This window comes from Stegodyphus dumicola, chromosome 1, assembly GCF_044657685.1.
Source record: "Stegodyphus dumicola isolate Sdum_Otavi_A_Nest chromosome 1, ASM4465768v1".
In the NCBI taxonomy this organism is placed as follows: Eukaryota; Metazoa; Arthropoda; class Arachnida; order Araneae; family Eresidae; genus Stegodyphus; species Stegodyphus dumicola.
Genome location: NC_140768.1, coordinates 9,860,875 through 9,883,789, shown reverse-complemented (window position 1 = coordinate 9,883,789; position 22,915 = coordinate 9,860,875). Strand labels below are relative to the sequence as shown.

General features: G+C 30.9%; 1 protein-coding gene across 1 annotated transcript in view; it reads right to left on the bottom strand.

Annotated features, from left to right (window-relative positions):
- Window positions 1-22,915, bottom strand: part of LOC118192988 (P2X purinoceptor 4-like) — a 55,581-nt gene that overhangs the window by 27,164 nt on the left and 5,502 nt on the right. Inside the window, exons 2-5 of the mRNA XM_035364016.2 lie at window positions 20,518-20,698; window positions 13,819-13,890; window positions 9,037-9,115; window positions 2,879-2,978 (exon numbers count right to left, since the gene is read on the bottom strand). Of these exons, the coding sequence (XP_035219907.1) occupies window positions 2,879-2,978; window positions 9,037-9,115; window positions 13,819-13,890; window positions 20,518-20,698 (432 nt within the window). The remainder of the gene's footprint in view (window positions 1-2,878; window positions 2,979-9,036; window positions 9,116-13,818; window positions 13,891-20,517; window positions 20,699-22,915) is intronic.

Genomic DNA, 22,915 nt, shown 5'->3' with positions numbered 1-22,915 from the left:
ATTCAGACAAAAACATGCGATAATGCTTTAGTAAATTGGATGTTCAGCAAAATAGGAATACTACGTTTTAACACCCTCTAGCCATGTTTTACTAAACAGGTTAAACAGGTTTCATTTTCATATAATGAAAAATGGTGTAGAAGAGTGATACAATTTCACATGAAGAGATAAATAAACAGAAAATTTTACTACAGTCAAAAGTCTTTAATCCGGACTCGTCGGGACTTCGGCGATTCCGGATTATCGATTTTTCCGGATTATAGATCATCAGTTTAAATCTGGTAAGATTGCATGCAAAAATTATAAAATTAAAAATATGAAACCATAATTTATAAAATAATGAGCAATTATGATCTAAAGGGTATCAAAATTTACAAAAAAAGAAGCTTAATATTTATTTGTTTACTTTATTAAACATTTCTTTCAATGCGCGCATGCGTAAAGCATACATTACGCATAGCCAAAATTAGAAAATTGCGAATAGAAAACTATTTGATTTGTATTCATGATATTTATAATGACGAGGAATTTTATTTAAATCATATCAAAGACGGAGTACATCGAGATGAAATACTACATTTAGTAAGGAATTATAAGCGAAATAAAATAAAAACATCTGCCCTGAAGATAACGATAGTACTGAAAGATCAACTTCCAGTTCATTGCGTGCCGCAACGTTCCACCCCTTCCCGGGCAGAGCAGCGTGAAATTGATAAACAGATTTCGGAACGGTTAGATAAACAAAGGGTAAGCCTTTATACATTTTTTGTAGCAATTCCACTTTTTGTTTGATAGACATCGAAACATACTTTCGTTTTGTAGATCCTTTGGGAGCTCCAGCATCGGAAATTCTATTTGACATAATCGAAAGTTCAAGCTTAATTTCATAAAATTGCTCTTACAGTCTGTAAAATATAATAAGCCGGATCCAATTCGAAGATTAAGGAACAACGCAATCATCAACCTTATACCGTCCGTTATACATTAAACGTGCACGCTAAAATGTATTCTGCGCTTGCGCACACGCATATGCGCAGTCATAAAGGTCTTGTGTGCACGCGTAAACGCCTTTCTGCATGCATCAATGCGGCGCATGTGCAGAAAGATTTTAGCTTTGAGGTCCAGATTATAGATCATTCCAGATTATGGGTGTCCGAATTAATGACTTTTGATTGTATTACTAAAATTTCAGTTCTATCATCGATATATGAAAACTAGAAGTCAAACTGACAACTTTCAAATGAAAATAGTTAACTCATACTCAATTTTAAACAAACATTAGCAAAGCATTTTCTCCTTCCTTACTGCATGCTTTTAGAGTGCAACTGTAAGCATGTCTGGCTATCATTTGCAAAGTCTGGAGTTTGAATTCCAGCAAAGGTATACCTGATCTTTCATATTTTCTGTTCAAAGAAATATCTAATGACTCATAAGTGGCACTCAAACTAAAACGTGATAGATAATAATTTGTTGCTACCTGGATTTGAAACTAGATCTCATCCTTCCAAGTTGCCTTTTAAGTGGGGAAGAATATAAGGAATTTTCTTCTGCCTTACAGCATATCTTCATGGCTATACCATGAAAGCATAGTCAGCGAGCAATCAGGAGTCTTGGGGTTCATATCCTGGTCAAGGCATTGCTGATTTTTTATATTTCCTGCTCCAAAATAAACCCAATAACTCTATACATTTACATGTTTCTTATAATGTGACACAAACATGATAATTTGAATTTATGCATAACTTTGGAATTGCTTTCCATACAAAATCATTTCATTCTGCTCACTTTTTGTAAAAGCTATTTTTTGTTCCTCAAACAGACAGACCTATGTCTATCTGATCATACATGAAATCAATTTCAAAATCTATACCAATCTAAAGGCTCATTCACACTGGGGTTTATCTGAGCTAACAAAGACATCCAGCATAGCCAAAGCAACTCAAAAAACACTTTCTTCATAGAGTGGAGCAAGCAGAAAAATTTGAATTTCACGTATAACGGAGCTAGTTGACACATGGACTCCATTAAGATCACACAAACCTCAGTGTGAATGGCCCTGAATGTTGCTTTCCTACCGAATTTTAAAATTCATGTACTAGGTAGCGTTAAATAAAAACTAAAATGTTAGGCCTTTGACTGGATAAAAACAAATATAAAATGCTTTTGGTCAGATAAATATGACAACATTTTACTTAGTCTAAACATCTGAGTTGTCAGATAAGTGCACTGTGACTGATTACAATTGCTGTCAAGTAAATGTCCTCTCAGCTAAGTATCACTGACCCAGTTAATAACTATAAAAAGCAATATACATATTTAAACATTCAAGTTAAAAATAGCATCAAATAACCTCGAAAAATCCAGTTTTTTTAATTAATTAAAAATAAAACTTGCTATAACAATATTAAAAATGTTATGTTCTTGCAGGTACAGATAAGCCTAAAAGAAACAACATCCTTAGAATATCATTTCGATACAGCTTGTTGCATAAACTATATCCTCCAATACATTTTAATAAATACAGTCAACTCTCATAATATTCTGATGTTAACTTCGCAGGAATTCTCATCACATACAAAAAAAAAAAAAAAAAAAAAAAAAAGTAAATTTTTGAATTTAGGAATCTTTGAATAATAATTCTTAAATTTAAGAATCTTCGAATCGTAAAGTATTTTTTTTTTATTTAACATGTTACATATTGTATGAACTTTTATATTGTTCTCACGTACTTAAAGAAATACATTTCCTTACAGAATAACCACATAATTTGAACTATTGCAAAATTTTATTTTAAAGCAGCAATTTCATAAATTATTTTACTGGTAACTTTAAATAGATATATCAGCAGAAAAAGTTTTAAAAAATGAGATATAGTTACAAAGGAAAAGTATCATCTTCCACAGGACACCAAGCAGCAATTTCACATGTTGACTTATCACTTTCATTGTTGACTTTGATGCAGCGACCTGTCATCACACCTTTAGATAAAATGTATATTAAATTACAGACTGAAATATTTTCATATTGTGAAATTTACACAATATTATTAATTTAATACGTAAATTAGAAACACATTCACTTTTAGAAAAACAGAAGAAAACTGAAATAAAGCAAGCAAAAAATGTTCTCTAATATGGGATCTGTAAAAATCTTCATCCCTGTAAAATGAAATAAAGTTCTACTACAGGCACACATAGTACATCTAGAAAGTTTCTAGGACTATACGTTTGGTTAATTTAAAATTAGGCAAACCAGTAACCTCAGAATGGAGTAGATTTTAAATAAAACTCTAACAATTTCATAGATGACCAGATACAGTAAAACAGTTTTTGCACCTGTTTTTTGTTTTTTGAAATCATCAGAGTTTTATTCAAATGCTATGCCCATCTAAGACTTTTTTTTTTTTTTTTGCTTAAATTTTGCTTTTTTTAAAATTAGATTTGGATTAGTTAATCATTAAGCAAATTACTATTGCCACAGAACTTACTATAAAAATCTGGAATTATAAAACAGTAATTACACTTTTGACTAGCACAAATAGTGCATAAGTTATACAAGCCTAAGATAAATACAGCTTAAGACTTTTACTACTTGTAGATAAGTTTTAATACATTTATAAATACAACACTTAACAGATATTTTATAAAACAGTAAAACAAAAATCTGCACTGCCTCTTGGACGCAAACAATGAATTCACAATTAATAAGATCACCAAACCACATAAATTTTGAACAATAACTTCTATTTCCTTGGTCTATCTTGTTAAACAGACGGTGCAACTCAGAAATATATATATATATGTCATAATAAAAGCAAAGGAAAAGCCGGAGCAGTGTCGATGCTTGCTTAGATCCATATTGAAGAAGAATTTTGATTGCGTAGTATCTAAAGAACTTGGCAGTCGAGGCAGTTTTAATTCCATTTTAATTTCCAATTGATATTTGTGGCCACAATCACTTGGCACTCTAGTCGTGCCTTTCCACAGAAGATTTACATTTTTGATATTGTTGGGATAGAAAGCAAGCCAGCGAAATTACATCTTAGCACAGTAGAGAGCAAAAGCTGAAGTGCGTAGTTATGAAAGATGGAAGCACGCGAAGAGAAAAGTTTTGGTTTACATTGGCGGTTTCAGTTCCCAATTATTACGTCATCAGAGCTGCGCGGGCCATAGACTGATCTAGAAATGACGCAATGCAGAGAAGTTATTACGATTTTAGAATAAAGAGGAAGAATTAATGTTTATAGTTTAGACTATAATTCTGATTCATACATTTTTATCTTACATATATATATATATATTTTTTATAGAAATATAGTGATAAAAAGTTTTTGGGATTTAGAATGAATCTAATAGAAGCTAAAGGTAGAAAAAGTGCTTCATTATGTAAAAGATATGATGAAATATGATTAAGTACTTCATGAATATGATATTATGTATTGGATGAGGAATTGAAACCCTTTATAAAATGACTAATGATAAAATCATTGACAGTGTTTTAAACCAATACCAGAAGATTCTGATCATTTTGATGGTATTTGAGGAAGGTTTAACTTTAGAAGAAAAATATTTGAAATCTTTAAAATAATACAGGTGTGCAACTTATCAGGTAAATGACTGCATATAATTTGGAAGAAGGGAATGCTTCATCAAAAACATTAACAAACTACCATAAATGTCTGAAAAAAGTAAACAGTAATTTTCCATATTCCTTTTTTATATATATTTTATCCTATTAATATCAGAATAACCTCTAATCCTAAGTTGTGCAGATTTCTGGCCTACTTTATTTCCTTTTATGTGATTTAAATATGATGTAAACTTAAAATGGAAATTCTGCAGTTCATTTTATACTAAATATAATCAAAACTACAATTATTTTTAAAATACATGTAAAAATTAGGCATTTGTACTTTTTATTGAATGAACAGAAATTGATAAAACTAAGTAACTGATCAGGAAGACTAATTTCTATAGCTAATTGTATATAAATATTGGATCATTTCAAAGTTGTGAGATTTTTCAAATTAAAGCACGTTTTCTTCTAATTACTTATATATATTGCTAATATGAAGTGACCTTGGTTGAAATAGATGTTCGAATATTTATTTTTTCTCATGTTGCATAGTTCTAAGCTTGCATTGTGGCATAATTTTTCAGTGTAATGCTAAGAATCAAGAAACCAAAAATTTGTTTTCCTGATATTATGCAATTTTTTTTTTAATAAAAAAGTGCTGCTTGGACTACTCCTAAAATCTGAGCTATGTATGGAAAATGTGGTATTTATAATGACAAAATTCAAAGGTGGTTTGAGAAATTTCAGCCTCAAAGATGATGCCTACTTTGGACGATCATCTTCTGCCAGCAAGGGTGTATTAAAAGAAGCTATCCCTGAAAATTCAAATTATACAGTTCAGAAACTATCACACAGATTAAATATCCTGAAAAATCTAGAACATGATCATTTCAAAAAGACTGGGTATGTAACTCATACTTTAATACAGCAGAATATGCTCGAATTTCGGCTTGCGATTCTTTGCTCAGATGAAATAAAGAAGCCCCTTTTAAAAAATTGGCTCATTACTGGAGATGAGAAATGAATACTAAATAATGTTATAAAAATTATTATGGGGTAAACCTCCTTTAATAACACTGTGAGGGAGCTGCCTTCCAAGAAAAAATACTCCTTAAGAACAGGAAAAATACTGTTCTAAATGGCAGTTTTAAAAGAAGAAATTGAAGCAAAGTGCCAAAAGCTGATGAGTTATTGAGATGCTGTCTTTAATTATGAGAATGCTTGTCCCCAGATTTTGAAGAATGCCAGAAAAAGACTATCTGAGTATGGGGTGGGATGTTTTAAGCCGCCCCCTATTCACTAGACCCCCTTGGACTTTCATCTGTTCAGGTCAATTCAAAATTTTCTAAATGACCTGGTGTTTTTATCTTTGAAGACTGTCAAAATAGCATGTTAATAATTTCTTTATGAATAAACTTAACAACTTTTTTAAAAAAGGAATTTTCCAGCTGCCTGAGAGATAAAAACATAGAATAAAATGGTGCTTATGCAATTCAATGAAGATATCTTATACTTTTGTACTTCCCTCATTTGTATTTACCATAAAATAACTGCAGAATGGTTTGGATGACCCAGTAGATAAACAAAAAATAACTTGAAATACAATTTTCAAAAATTTTAAAACAAACTATTATAAAACAGGTGTTTATTTTTGGTTCAATCAAAGCAGCAATGAAAGTTGTTACAGAAAATAAATGATACAGTTCTTTCAAATAGTGCTAGCAAATAATTAAAATATTCCAGATTACAAAATACATAATAAACATAGAAAATAAACAGATGTTTTTAATTTAGAGATTTAAAATGGCCTAACTCTAATAAATCTCTCCCTGCTACTAACTCTAATTTCCAAATTATTAATTTTACCTTGGTTTTGGTGAAATTTTCTGGCTAAATGATTATTCAAATATTCTTAATTGGACAATGTTCAATTTTTCATGAATTCTTTGAGAACTGCACAACCTAATACTATCTTGTATGTAACATATTTGGTGTTTTTGAATAAATTAGGCTTAAAATTAATGCAAGTACTTGTTATTCCTTTGAATCCAAAGCTCTCAAGTGCCCCCCTCACAGTTAATTCCCAAAGAGACAAACTCTCCACTTTGAGAAAATTGCACTACTGGGTCTAATATAAAGCACAGTAATTTACCATGGGAAAATTACTAGAATAGAAGTAAAACTGAAACAAATTAAAAATTTAGCAGATGAGAGAAGAAAAATTTTATATAAAGCATGATAAGATATAGTGAGCATTAAAATTACACCCCATACAGTTAGTGAGCTTTTGTTCAGCATGCAAGAAAATGCTCAATTAAATCAAGAAAATGCTCAACAATTTTACCCGTGTTCCAAAAATTAAATAATATACTAGAATTCCAAAAGCTTTCAGAAAAATTTTATGTTCCCTTAATAAGGGGTTTGAATCTCCACATCATTGTCTATTTGCTATGTTTGAAATCATATCTAAGGAACAATAAAGAAAACTCCATAAGAAATTGCATCAAAAAGAAAAACAGATTTACTAATTGCACAAATACTGGAAAGAATTTTTAGCTTCATATTTCATTTTTATTATTTATTTGAGAAAACAAATTTAATAAAATTGATTTCAAATGCAAACACTATGCTATGAGCTCAGCAAAAAAGACAAATTAAGTGCTAACATAAGCTAGCTGCTGTATATTTTTATCTAAAAATAAGGAGGGTCAGAAATTCTATTTTATATCTGAAGTATATGAAATTGAATACAATGGAATACAGGAAATTACAATAGACAATAGAATAATCCCAGAACTTTGTCTTAAAAACAAGTAACAAAATCAATAGATAGATGAGAATTAATTTGACTAAGTGGATTCATCCCATTTCACAAACAAAATAAATTTATTGGAACATAACCTTAAAAAATACTCTTCATATCACATTAATATTCAAAAAATATGGCTAGAAGTTCCCAATAGCACCAATACCATCCATCTAGAAATTAATTAGGAAAGATAAAATAATGTTAAAATTTCCAAACATACATAGATCAGAAGTTATATAGTACTTCCATAAAAAGAGACAACAGAAAATGACACATAACAGACAGGGCATATAGTAAAATTCTTAAACATTCAAATAACTTACAGAAAGCAAAAAGCTAAAGTTGTGGAAGTCGTCTACCTACAGTAAAGACACAGACTATCGTATGAGACTAAGCATAATATCCCTAAAATCCTCCTCAGAGTTGTTGGAAATAAAGGAGTTATTATTCATTATTGTAAAAAGATTTTTCAATTGAATAATTTGATTAACATGAAACCACTGAGATTATAAAGTGAAATAAAAAAATAATTAAAAATTAAAATAAATTTTTACTTAAACCTCATAAAATAATTAATGAACTAAAGGAAGAAAAATAATTTATCACCTAGTTTAATAAAAAGAAGATATTGAATAATTCTCTTTACAAAACTGTTCTGCAATTTTATATCATGAATAAAAAGGCATGAGGTATCCTTTATGAAATTTAAATAATAACGGCTTATACTTTTGACAATGTTATTCAATTAATAGATTTCATGATTTAAACACCCACACTTTCATAATTCGTGACATAAAATTACAGAAACATTTTATAAAGAGAATTAATTTAATCTCTTGTTCCTGTTAAACTATGTGATAAAATAACTTTTCTCCTTTTATTTCATTAATTAACTGGATGTATTGGCTATCCAGATATCCAAACTGCTCTGGAAACAAAGAATGTAAGATACCAGAAACTGATAGCTAAAAGAATGATAGATAATTTTCTATTATGCTTGTGTTTTTCAGAAAAATATACTGTGAAATGCAGAATTTATTATGCAGATAGAACACAATTTCTTCCCATCCATACACATTTTATTTTCATTAAACACAACACATATGGATTTTTTCTCCTTTTTGCTAGTGGATCTTGCAGAAGACAGTGTTTGATATTTCCAATATTTTCCTTTAAAATGTCCTAGCAGAGTCAACATGAAAATAATACTGATTACTGCAGCCATCTAATAAACTGAAATGAAAATCTTATTGGACAACATAATTTTATATTGATAGAGTATTAAAGTCCGAACTTCCAGACTAGAACCAAATCAGACATCTGCATATGTCAGAGATATCATTGTTTAAGCTTATTAAAATATATAGAAATATGTCCCCGATACATGAGAAATTATTTTATGAATCATATAAGAGCATGTGGAGAGGAAGCATATTTGTTCTGTGGTCTACAGTCTCCTGATGTTTTAAGTTGAACAACAGTAACAGCATGAATGTTATAAAGGTGCACACAGGAGATAACATGAAATTGTGAACTAAAAATTTACAAATATATAAAAAAAAATCTTTACTTTCGAGGCAAAATTTAGACAATAAAATAGTAAAATAAAGATAATTTAAAATTAATGCAAGTAGATCAATATAAAAACTAACCATTACCACCAGGAAGACTCTTGCCTGCAATACATGTGTTATTGTCTGGATTGCAATGAGCTTCATCAATGGAAGGATCCTGAAAAGAAAAACTGATTAATTTTAAGTTAAGAAGGAAAAAAAGGTTATTCCATAAAACACTTCATTTAATATGCCTTATTTAATGAATTATTCTAAGTGATGTATCTCAAAAGCCCAGCATAACTTAAGATTTAAAGCCACTCATTAACTTAAGATTTCACATTTCTAAAATATTTATGCACAACAGTGCATTTGTGGATAGGCATTAGCCTACTCAGTGCAACACAACAAAGTCAAAAAAAATTTTTTTTAATACATAATACACACTTTCGAAGAATAAACCAACCTTTCATTTATACGGCCTAAAGTCTGGTATACTGATTTATCAGAAACGTAAAAAGGATTTCCTGCCTTTAAAAGTAATAAATAAAAAGCTCAGGACACTAAATACATATGAAGAATATCAGGACAAGGTTGACCCAAGACCCACAATAATGAATGAGGATCGTTATTTGGCACCTGTGTTGCCACATTTTCAGCATGGTGACACAGAGCTGCTACAACTTCACATCATACCTAAGCTATACACTGCCACTGAACGCACCATATTCACATTGATGGTCTACTGAATGGCATCTTTCAATTCCACCACAGTAGCTAGGAAGCCCAGGTACATACGATACTTTTAAGTATCCCAACAACCAAAAATCTGCCGAGTCTAGCTTGGTAATTGTGATAGCCAATTAAATTTACAACCTCGACTTAGTCTTTGGAGAAAGTTTCGAACAGGAGAGTCTTGACTTCACGTGCAGTGTGTGTGAGGGTACTCATCTGCCACGAGGTGATTAGAGGTAAAGCATGTCTTTATTGCAATGCAAGTGTGACATGATCATGAAAAAGTATTACATGCTGTCTGCAAAGACTGCACAGGTTTTCCAGCCAGATACAGGACAACACTCTTTTAAAAAACGAGGACAACAGTCTTAAAAAAAAAAAAAGAAAGGGCCAAGAGTGAAACACATGGTAAAACCACACCAAACAGTCATATGGGCTAAATGCAGGGGCTTGGTCAGGTGAGGGTTTGATGTTGCCCAGATGTGAGTGTTTTGCCACATCAGTGTGCAGTGAAAAGATGCTTCATCCATTCATATAACATTCAGCAACCTTTTTTGGGACACATTTAATTTGTGTCAGCACCCATGTAGCAAAATATTATCGTTTATCTGTACTTACCAGCAATATTTGGTTAAGTACCTGTATTTTATACATATAGAGATTCACATTCCGTGCAGAATACATCAAATCGATGATTCCAGAATTCTCGTTATTCTCCCAGTTTCACGAGCACTGATGTCTTGGAAGTCAATTCTTTCATAACACTTTGTACAACGTGGATGCAGTCCAGGGTCGAGGATGACCTACCACTTCATGGATGATCCTCCAGATTCATTTCCTTAAAATGTTGCATTAAATTCGGCATCGCATTCAATGAAAATAGGAATTTTTTATCCCATCAGTCCTTTTTCCATGTGAAGCTTTTGCAACTTGTGGATTCACCATTCTTAAAGAAAAATTTAACCACCAACACTCAATCTGATAATGATAGCATGCTGCTGGCATCAAATGATGAATCCGTTTCAAGCCAGCTGTTTTATTGCTTGCCTGATTAGCATAAAACATCTCAGTATGATGCATGAGCACCTTCTTTTGGAATCTTTTTTTATATATGAAGGAAAAAAAAACAATGTCCCTCTTTTATATTTGCATAAATTAAAATTTTTCACCAAGCATTACTTCTTTTATTGTGAACTTTTGAAGTGTGTTTAAATTTATGACAGACCTGTACATACATATGTGTAAGCAAATTTCAGAGAAGTATATATATATGTAAAATATAAAAAATACAATGGCTTTGCTTTACACAAACAGGCAACTTCGAATTAACTTTCTGCAATTTCAGGATCTTTTCCCTAGACCAGTACTTTCGAGAACATTCTGGCATGTTATGCAACAAATGGTATAAATGCAAAGTTTGTGCCATTTTTTAGTCAGACTGTTTCCTACTATCGCTGTTACAAGACTCTGCGCCTGTTCTGTCCATCACTCTTCCCTTTGCTAGAAAAGTTATGAGGTCAAAATCCTAAATTTAACCTTATTTTAATTGAAACCCTTATTGGAGTGTAATATGGAGAATTTAATATAAAAGAATAATGATCTACTGTTTACACTGAATAAAGATATGGAGCTATAAAATTAAAATTTTCTGTGTCATCATTGGATGCCTTACTTACACTCAGCCACAACAATGTTGGCACATTAATTGTGCCTATTAAAAAAAAAAAGCTTACATTTTAGATAATTTTGCAGTAAGAAAGGAAGAATAGATAGACTGCAGTCCAGCTAGGCAAAGCATAGAAAGTAAGTGCATTATGTTCAGAGTTTTAGTTTCATTTACATCACCAGAACTATGTAAGAATCATATGACATGGATTCATCTAGAAATGATGCAGTACAGAGACAGTATACTATTTTTAGAATAGAGAAGGGAAATTAATTTACGCTGATAATTTAATCTTTTACACATTCTTTATTTTTCTTACACACACACATATATACAGGTTCATGTTTACTTATCTTCTCAGTTACAGTCTTCCACCCCCTTTTTTTTGAACAGTTCTACTTATTGGGACATCAAGCAGAAGGGGAACTATGTATTGGCAATTTGAGCAAACTCAAAATGTGTTTTTCGACATAGAACGACAAAATGATGAAATTTAATGACATTCCGCTCATAACTTTCAGGCACATTTTGGGCAAATCTAGTGTGTGCACATATGTTTAGTGCATTTTGTTTTCTGAAGTTTAAGCACCAATTGTATCTGCATAGAAATCTGTAACTTCATTTTTGCCTCATGTTGAATCATTTATATGGATGCAGAAATTCTGACTGGACTTTGCTCTTCGATTTCCTCTCTATATCAGGCCATTCTGTAGGTTTTCAAGGCCTTCTTCAACTAAGGCATCTGCAGCAGGGTTTATTCTTCTGGTAGTCAGTTTTGGATTGTTTTCTTCTGTTGGTTGGAAAAATGGCCAAACTTATACATAGCAGCACGATTTCCATACACTTTTGGAAACTGGATGACATAAATACAACAATGTATGATAATCTTTCCCAAGTCATTTCTGGGAAAAAATGTAACAGTTTAAAATAGGCCTAACATGCATGATCTAACATGATGCCAGCTATCTGTCACTGACAGTTTCATTTGCTGCTATCATGACAAATGAAACACCATCATTGGCAGCAATGCTGCTATTGCATAAGATACACCCAGTTTTCAGACACAATTTTTTTTTTTAAAGTGCTCTTAGACTTAGTATGGGATATGCATGTATGTGTACACATACGCAAGATATCAAAATGTGAAGAAAAGTTTATTATCATACTAAAACTTATTTGAATGAATTGGCGACAAAGCTTTAAATTACTAATTTTCAATTAAAGCACAACTACTTCAAGGCATCTGCAATTTCCTGGTAGTATCTACATTGCTGTAAACGTTTGCTGAATAGCTATCCAGAAATAAAACAAAGAATTTTTAAGCTTATAACCAGTACTGCAACTAACTATGCTTCCTCTTTTGCTACTTATGTTTGCTAGCTAAAGGAATCTCTTGCTTAAATGCATCTATTCATTGCTAAAAATGAAATGCATCATAATCGATATTGTGAAGTGCAGATTGTCTCCATTGTGATGGGCCATGCCATAGAGTTATCAACAAGTAATAATGATGTTTGGCTTATCAGGTGAATTTGCAATTCTTCAAAAGTTCCCATCATCTTCTACTAATTCTAATCAACATTTTAGTGATCTTCTAACTTCATACATGCATGCTGTGTGCAGATTACAACATAATCTATAAGTAAAATTATAAATTTTGTAATCAGCTAATATTTATGATAAAAATAAATTGGTTTCAAGATGTTGCTAAGAAATCTTACAAACAGTAACTTTTTAAGTTATTAAATTATGTTGTATTGAATAATGCAATTTCAGAACAGCAAAGAAAAATAGTAGATCTCCTGCATCAGTGATTGGCAGCAGTATCAACTTATAATGGAATGAACTTACAATGCCTCCCAAAGTGAAAACAGTTACATCTAATTGCAAAGCTTATAAACTAACTAATGTATTATAATTACAAATAGTTATAAATGTGGAGGTAGACTCATCGACATTCACTGCAAGTGTGACATCATTTGTCGCAGCCCAGCACAGCAGACGACCACTGAACATGATGAGAACAAGATGTGTTCTCAGGATCTCAGCAGGGCTGAGGATCCAAGATTCCTTAGGTTCTGAGTCCAAATGAATGATGTTAGCCATGAATGAGAATAGACATATTCCCTCAAGGCATGTGCTTACGTGCCTGTAGGACTTGTAGATACAAATAAAGTGTGAGAATTAGTATTACATGAGCTGATGAACTGTTAGGAACTTATGAATCTTTGTGGTATTCTCATTTAAATCAATTACATCACCAGTTATATAAATTTCATCTTTCATCACCCATTTATTCCCTTTTATTACTTTCATAATAAAATTAGTTTAGTTACTTTAACTCGTGCTCATCTCAATGAGTGTTCTTCATGTTGCATAACCACACATAAATTAAAAACAATAATAATTTTAATAATTTTCCTCAACTAACATAACAGCAAAAGTATTTCAAAAACAGAGAATACAGATAGAAAAATTACCTCTGCACAAGTTCCTTGAGTCTGGTTAGCAGTGATTATAATATTTGTAGCAACAAACGTAGCACCATTTTCCTAAAATGGAAAATATATGTATAGCAAAGTCAGAACCTTAAAACACTAATATAACAGCTTTAAAATCATGAAATTTTAAATGCTAATTACTATAAATAAAATACATAAAAGAAAGCTTTAAGTTAAATATGTGCATACCATAATTTTACATTTAATCAGTTATAATCAAGAATATTTTAGTTACTAAACAATATTTTGTTCACAGTATTAACTAAAACCAAAAAAATTAAAAAAGAGGGGGGACAATGAGCATAGCAATGAAATATGTGACATTCACTTTTAACATCTCCCAATTTATCCCCTGATGTAAGATGACATTCAATTTAACTAAATATATCTTGGGTTGTTTTAATTGAAAATTCCATCACAGCAGCCTTGTGATCATTGTCAGCAGCCAATCAATAAATTTTGGAAAAAATGGCAAAAATCAGTTAATTACACCAGATGCTTTGAGCTTCAATTGAAAGAATTTCTGACCTATTCAATAGTGCAATAATAACAGCCTGCCATATGCATTAGGTTCAAGACAAGGATATATAAGAAAAGTCTGTAAAAACTGTTTTAATGAATAAGAAAAATAACAAATTTTAAAAAAAGGAATAAAAGTGGGAAACACAATAAATTTTCATTTAATTCAAACTAGAAAAAATAAGCAAAATTGCTTAAATTATCCAAAAAACTGCAAGCAGATACATAATATATATAGTGTATTTTAACAAACAAAATTGTTTCAAAAGAATAAATTGAATTTAAATACAAATTTAATTAATTCTTTGCGCCATTGCTGCAAGAAATGAAATTTAAATTTTAACAAACATGTATATACGTAAAAAGCAAATTTTAATAAGTTAAAATAATTTTAAAAAGTGCAAATATATAAAAGATTTAATTTTCGAACTAATCTACAATATCATTTAAATTCAGATAGCATAAGTAAATCAAGTGCAAAACCAAACCATGAAAATAAATTCACCAATTTAGCAAAAAAAAAAAAAAAAAAAAAATAAAATAAAATTAATCTAAAAAACTTTTTAAAAAATGCATAAGTGAATGACTGTTGAGCAGGCAGAAGACAGACTTATCAAGGGGAAGTTGCCCCCAAACCTAACTCTACAATCATTCAATTCGTGTTTCGTCATTCCTGCAGGCAAGGGTAAAAGTCAAAACCCAAAGTAAATACATAGTGAAGAATATATATATATATGTAGTATATTGTTTCATAAGAAAAAATGTTAAAATTTAAATTTAATTTGTGTAAATTTATATATATATAGTATATATATATTACTATAAAAATTAATCAATGGTTTCCTATTTAGTCTTATTAGTTTTAGGTATTTTAGACAGTTTATATCATGGAACTGAAGCAAGTATTGTCGGAATACTAATGGAAATGTACTAATGGAAATGTTTGATGAAATTGCTACTAATGGAAATGTTTGATGAAATATTTATTACAAGTGGGTGTCGATTGCTATCTTGTGAATTCCAACCATTCAATATATGCTGTGACTTTTATTCACCTAGTTTGTTGAGGATTAAATTAACATTTTATTTTGCCTTTAGGTATCTGCATTTCTACAGAAAAGTAGGGAACTTGTGGGTAAATTTTGAAACATTTCTTTATTTCCTTTGAACAGAGGCATTTGTTTGAGTATCATTAATTTTAATGATGTATCCAGTGCTGCCTATTTACATTCTTTTTTCCATACAAAACAAGCACATTTCTTTTTTGGGTACTATTCCGTTTTGAGGATCGTAAAAAAATTGCAGCGAAAATGTGTGCGCAAAAGTGCCAAATCTAGCAAACGTGCCCATTTAACAGCGCGCCAAATCAAGCGTACGTGCTGATTTCAGATTGCGTAAGTTTTTATATAGTTATATATTTCTTAAGACGCCATTGAAGTACTAATTTAATTTTTAAATCCTTTTTTGATATAATATGGATTTAAAAATTTGGGAATTGCCCATGACAAAAAGTCTGTAATAGAATCTTGGGTAAAATGCAGAATTTCCCACTGCTTGACGCATTTTTAAGAATTGCACATACTCGGTATCCATGTATACATCGACCTATTTTCATTTAAAAAAAAAAAAAATCCCAGAACTGCACAAAAATGGCACATAACACACCCTGAACTTTATCTATGTACACATCGACCTATTTTCACTTAAAAAGTGAAAGAAAATTGACAAAAATCCAATTGTTTTTAACCCTTGTAAAAAGTGGCAAACAAATAAGTGGGCGATTCAACACCTTACCGAGAATTTTTTAAAGAAAAAGCATCATTCATTATAGAAAATTATGTTTGAACAACCACTGAGATGAAATTATGGTTTAGCGATAACTCAGTAGTGAAATAGTGATGCAAGCATCCATTCAGTTACGTTTAGCAATTTTTATATAAATTATAATAAAGTATTATATGAAATTAATCGGTAAAATCCTAGTATATGGTGCAGCCTCGGCGCGATTTTGAAAATCATCGCCAACACCAAAATTGATCCAAAGAATGTCTATATACTATACACTATATGTGTATATACATAGTATATACTATGTATAACTATATATATTCCTTGAATGACCCGTTTACTACTCATCATATATGTCCCAATTTTACTGCTCATCATAAAGTCACCAAAAGTAGCCAAATCCTGTGTGCACTGGATACTAGGATTAAAACAATTAATCTTTCATCTAAATTAAAACATCAATCTTAGATAGTTATTTACTATTATACTTCCTTTCTTGCATTAGGGTTGCCACAATTATTTTTGGCAGCACTGGCATCAACAATAGTTTGGCGATTTTTTACGGCCTTCAAAACTGAAAACAGTCAAAAGTCTTTAATCCGGACTCACCGGGACTTCGGCGATTCCGGATTATCGAATTTTTCGGATTATAGATCATCAATTTAAATCTGGTAAGATGGCATACAGAAACTATAAAATTAAAAATATGAAACCGTAATTTATGAAATAAAGAGCAATTATGATCTAAAGAGTATCAAAATTTACAAAAAAAAAAAAAAAAAAAAAAAAAAAAAAAAAAAAAAAGCTTAATATTTATTTGTTTACTTTATTAAACATTTCTTTCAACGTGCGCATGCGTAAAGCATACATCACGTATAGTAGAAATTAGAATATTGCAACCAGAAAACTATTTGATGTGTATTCGTGTTATTTATAATGACGAGGAATTTGATTTAAATCATATCAGAGTACATCGAGATGAAATGCTACATTTAGTAAGGAATTATAAGCCGAATAAAATAAAAACATCTACCCTGAAGATAAGGATAGTGCTGACAGATCAACTTCCAGTTCATTGCATGCTGCGACGCCCCCCCCCCCCAATGCAGAGCAGCGTGAAATTGATAAACAGATTTCGGAATGGTTAGAGAAACAAAGGATGTGCCTTTATCCATTTTTTTGCAGCAATTCCACTTTTTTTTTATGGACATTGTAACATGCTTTCGTTATGTAGATCCTTTGGCAGCTCCAGCATCAGAAATTCTTTTTGACATAAGTTCAAGCTTACTTTTATAAAATTGCTCTAACAGACTGCAAAAAATAATAAGCCAGATCCGATTAGAAGATTAAAGAACAACGTGATCTGCAACATTAACTGAAATAGATAATTTTAGCTTAGGTTATACTGTCCGTTATACATTAAATGCACATGCATAAACGTATTATGCGCCTGCGTAAATGCATATGCGCATGCGTCAACGCATTATGCATTCACACATGCACTGAAAGTTTGCAGCTTTGAGGTCCGGATTATAGATCATTCCGGATTATGGACGTCCAGATTAAAGACTTTTGACTGTAGTACCCTTTTTTGTTATGTTCTTCTCCCCATGTACATACAGATCTACTTTAGCTATAAAAAAATTGCAGAATTGCATAAATGTGGTTCATGCACAACTTCAGTTCAAAATTATAACATGAGAAGGAAAAACTTATGCTTGATGTACTTTAATGAGCCCCATTACACTTTGCATGCAGAAAGCTAAGTCTGAGATTTCAATGAAAACTGCAATATGCAGTCCATTGCTATGTTAAAATATATAAATTCTCATATGAGGCAACATAATCGGCGATCTCATGGGTCAAAATGTCCACAGATGTGGAAAGCTATTTGGGTGTTGCAACAAGCAAACTCATTTGCTGCATAAATAGTCTTTGGCAACATCAGAGATTGACACAAATATTTTTTGGGAACATGGTGCATTGCCTCTTTAATACTTTTTGTGGTTTTTTTATTGGAGATGTGACTAATCAAAAAGAACTAAGATATATGAAAATATTCAAGGGGCCATTATATAGTGTCAGTGGTCAGTCAAGATATACTGACCCCTTGTGTAAGGGACATTCAGATTATTAAAGTTATAACAAAACAACTTGTTCAAACTTGTAATAAAATCTTTTTTTTTTTTAAAAAAAATTAGATATAATGGATTAGATGAAAGGAACTCAATTTCATAAAAAGGCATATGAAAAAGTTAGTATTAACCCTTTGCGACATGCATATTAAAAAAATATTTTAGTCTTTAAAAAAATGCCTTAGAATAAGTCAGATGGACTTACTTAAGTGCCTTTCAAGCTTGAAAAAAATTCTGCGTTTTTATTTTTTACAGGGGAAGGTGGGATACCGTTTGTCCCACCATGCAACTAGCACATGTCTTATAGCATATTGGTGTATAGCAGGGTAATATCATATGTGGAATAAATAAACAAAATAAAGCATGCATTCTAAAATATTGATAATAAACACATTAAAATGCATTTTGTACAATATATTTAATATTTTTAAATTTTAGGAACAAAAGGAAATGTTTTCTTGGACATTATTTTAAGATTAAAATTTGATACTCGTACATATGATACTAAATAAAATATTAAAATTGGCATTTGATTCAAAAACATTTATATATGATTAAAATTGAAAAAAGTAATTTTCACAAAACTTTGAAAAACATATTGTTTCATTCTTTTGTAAGCATAGAGGAACTTCACATGTTTCACACATCCAAAATGTTCGTCATTCTTCTTTCGATGTGCTGCAATATATACATCTTATCCTGCTTGTTCTCTTTGGCCTGTGACTTACATTTTTTAGTCTCTTTTCTGGTTGTACGAACGGTTTTTTAGTTTTTATTTGAACTGGGGATTTCAGTTTTCTTTTCAGCTCTTTCTTGCCTCCAAGTGCCATTAGACCTTCTATAACTGAGAGACGAAAATCTTTCATTGTTTTTACATCATGAACGGGTTCGCGAAAAAACTTAAATAGAATAAATGCGTTTACTATACTTGCATCTATAAAGTAAAAAAAGATCCTGTGCCACCATTTCTTGCTTTTGCGGTCTATTTCATATAGTATTTTCAGTTGATCAAATAAGTCGACATATCCCATATTCTTATTATGTGAAATAATGCTGTTTGCAATTTCAGTTGATCAAATAATTCGACATATCCCATATTCTTATTTATGTGAAATAATGCTGTTTGGGCACAGTACTTTTTTTGTTTTTCCATCTCGTTTTTTTCTATTAATTTCTTTCATTTCAGTTGCCTTTTCCAAGCAAGACAGGATAGAAATGGATCTTTTATCCTTTCATTTTATGCAATAAATTGAATCATCGCTAACTGAAAAGTCTATATCTCCTCTCGACATAAATTTGTCTTCATTTAAATTTTTGGGTAGATACTTCCGATTAATATTTACAGTGCCACATGCATAGATAAAAAAACATTAAAAAGCGAAGCATATTATAACTACTTCCCTTTCTTCTTCAGCAACCTCAGTTATTCTCCCCTGGATTTCAATTTCATCTAATCAGAACTGACATCTGAAGCATTTGAGTCGCAATTGGATGGCAATTCAGCAAAAAGATCCAAAGCTTCCTGATTGTTAATTTTTTTTCTAAACATTTTAGCACATCAGACCATACAACGGATGTAAAAACGTGCACAATCTCGAAAAAAGTAGATGCAAAAAAGAAAAAAAAATAATCGTGAGTGCTGCCATCTATTGAGCGGAAACTCAAGTGTGTGGTGGGACAAATTTTAACCCACTTATTTCAACTGCAAAATTAATGTTATAAAATATTGAATCCAATTAAGATTTTCGAAAATAAAATACCTTTGAATATTAAAAAGAATCATATATATCTCAAATGGTATACCAAAATTTTTAAAATATTGAAAAATCCGAGATACCTGGATATCACTCTTGTGATCCTATTTTGAATATTTTTTGCTTATAAACTTAAGCCCTGGTGTAGTAGTGACATCTACTGAGAAAAATAATAACTAAAATCGATTACATTTAAAGGATTGAAAATTTTCTAATGGAAATTGCTAACTGAGAAAATAAATATTAATTAGGTGAGACACATATTGACCCACCATGCCGCAAAGGGTTAGTCAGTAAACATTAACAGCAATGTATTATTGGTCAAAGATATTTACAAACCATTAAAGTTTTAGTTATATATATATAGATAGATAGATAGATATATACACATCACTTATGTACGCTACAATATAAAGAGTAAAATAAAATACATGTGCGAGTAAGGCATACAGCTTATTTCATATTAAACACAAAGTACATACTGATGGTGGTACTACAAAATCAGCAACATCCCAGACTCTTCGATACCATTCTGGATGCACCACTTCAGGATTAAAAGACTCATCAGAGAAATTTGTAAATGCAACACCTTTTACTTTAGTTGTGACTGAACTTTCAACATCACTGAACTCTTGATATCCTCTTTTATAAACCAATACATACCTATGGAAAATTCACAGAAACAGTAAAGCTTTTTGATTACATACAGAGGATGTTCACATATTTTTAAAACAATTCAGAATTAAAAAAATTAAAAAAAAAAAAAAAAAAAAAAAGGGTTTTGGAATAAAAATTTCTGGCAACCAGCTTATTACATTAAATGAGAAATTTTTTCCAGCTTATTACAAAAAATGAGAAATATGGTCTGCTACTTTTAAAATTATTCTTCTTTCAAAATGTCATTGGCAAAAAAGCATGTGTTTTTGCACTTTCCGAAGAGAAATATTCCTATTCCATAATTAAAAAACATTATGAAATGCATGATATTAAAATTTCTAGTTATTACTTCTATACAGAAAGAAGACTCAGAATACCCGAAAAAGATACTTATGTTTCCTAATATTTGTTAAATCATTGGCAACAAGAGAACCCCTGCAGATGCAAAGTCTTTAAATACTTCTATAATAACAACATATGAAATAATAAACCAAGATTTATAACTTAAAAATATAAGTTCACCAGCTTTTGCCATAGCATGTGGTTCAATGAAGAACAGTTTGTAGAACACTGGTATGAAAACTATTTAGCAGGAGATAAATGGAAATACACTGTGACCTTTGATGAAGCATGGGTTTACTTAAATGACAGCAAAAACAAGGAAATGTAAAGGGAAAAAATGTACAAACATTGTTTCTTCAATGTAAAAAAAGTTTCAGTAAGGGGTTTATGATTGTCGGAGGATTCTCTTACAATGGGAAATTAAAAATACACAAAGTAGGAAAAAATTTTAACATCAACTCAACGTGCTATCAAAAGAAAATTTTAATGCTACAGAGAAATCCATTTCTTTATCCCAAAGACTTTCAAAGAGAGAAACTTCATCAATACAAAGCAACAAATCATACTCAAAAAGTACCACTGCATTCCTTGAAAAAATTAAGACTGATACAGCTATTGCATATATACTTTTTCTTCGGAAGTCTTCTGACATATCACCCATGAATTACTATGCCTTTTGTCTCTTGAAAAGAGATATTTGCAAGCGCAAACCTGCCATGATGATCGAATCCGGAAAGTAGTGGAATAGGAATGAAAATCAATAATCCTGGAAATTTTTTTAAATGCCCTCCCCTCCCTGATGCAGATGTAAAGCCCATGAAAACAGTTATCAGATCAAACATTTAAAAAAAACTCTTTTTATTTAAAGCAATAATTAAATAGTCGTGAAATCATTCTAAGAATATGTAACTACTAATACAGTTACACATTTTTAAAATGTAACTACTATTGTAGTCTAAAAATGTGTAACTAAATATGCAAACATGATGGATCTAATTCTCACCAATAGACTTTGCTAACATTGCATCCAATCATCAAAACTTATATAGAGAGCCATTACAAACTGGTCATAACACAAATTATTTCACTGAAGTCCACCAGAGTTCGCCAACCATTCCTGCAGAGTTCTGAAGAACTGATACCTCTTTATTTAAAAACATCAGAATTTGACCATCTTGGTTTTTGGGCTCCAAAAAAAGCTTTTATTGATTTCTACTATTTTAAGTAAAGGTTAGATAAAAGATTGCTTACTGAGAATCAGTTGGGGTTACATCAAACGAAAGCATACATGTTATGCTACGATTATCCATAATTGGTGCTAAATTGTGCTACTTGTCACGAGTTTTGCAGTCAATGGAATACATAAGTACCATTTTTTATTGCAATGACAATGCCCCAATCATTAATCAACTAATGAATGGTGAAATTTGTAGTATGGTTCCACGTCCAAAACATAATGTTAATAATAGTGAAGAAGGTGAGAGAGGTTATTGAGAAAAATTTTTTAAATGTCGACTGACAATTTTGTGTGAACTCTCGACATTACAATTACAGGACTTGAAACAATGAAATTTTGTAACTGAAGAAGAAATTATGTCTATCTATAGAATTAAAGTATTATCATAGAAAATGAAGCCACTTTGACAACTTGCATTGACAGAAATGTTTAATAAAGCAAACAAATAAATACTGAGTGTTTTTTTGTAAATTCAGATTCCCTTAAGGTCACTAATGCTTCATTGCTTCATAAACCAATATTTCATATTTTTAATTTTATAATTTCTATACGTCATCCTGCTAGATTTAAACTGATGATTTAATATCTGGAAAAATGCCAAAACTGGAATTATCAGAGTCCCAACAAGTCCAGCATTGGCCACG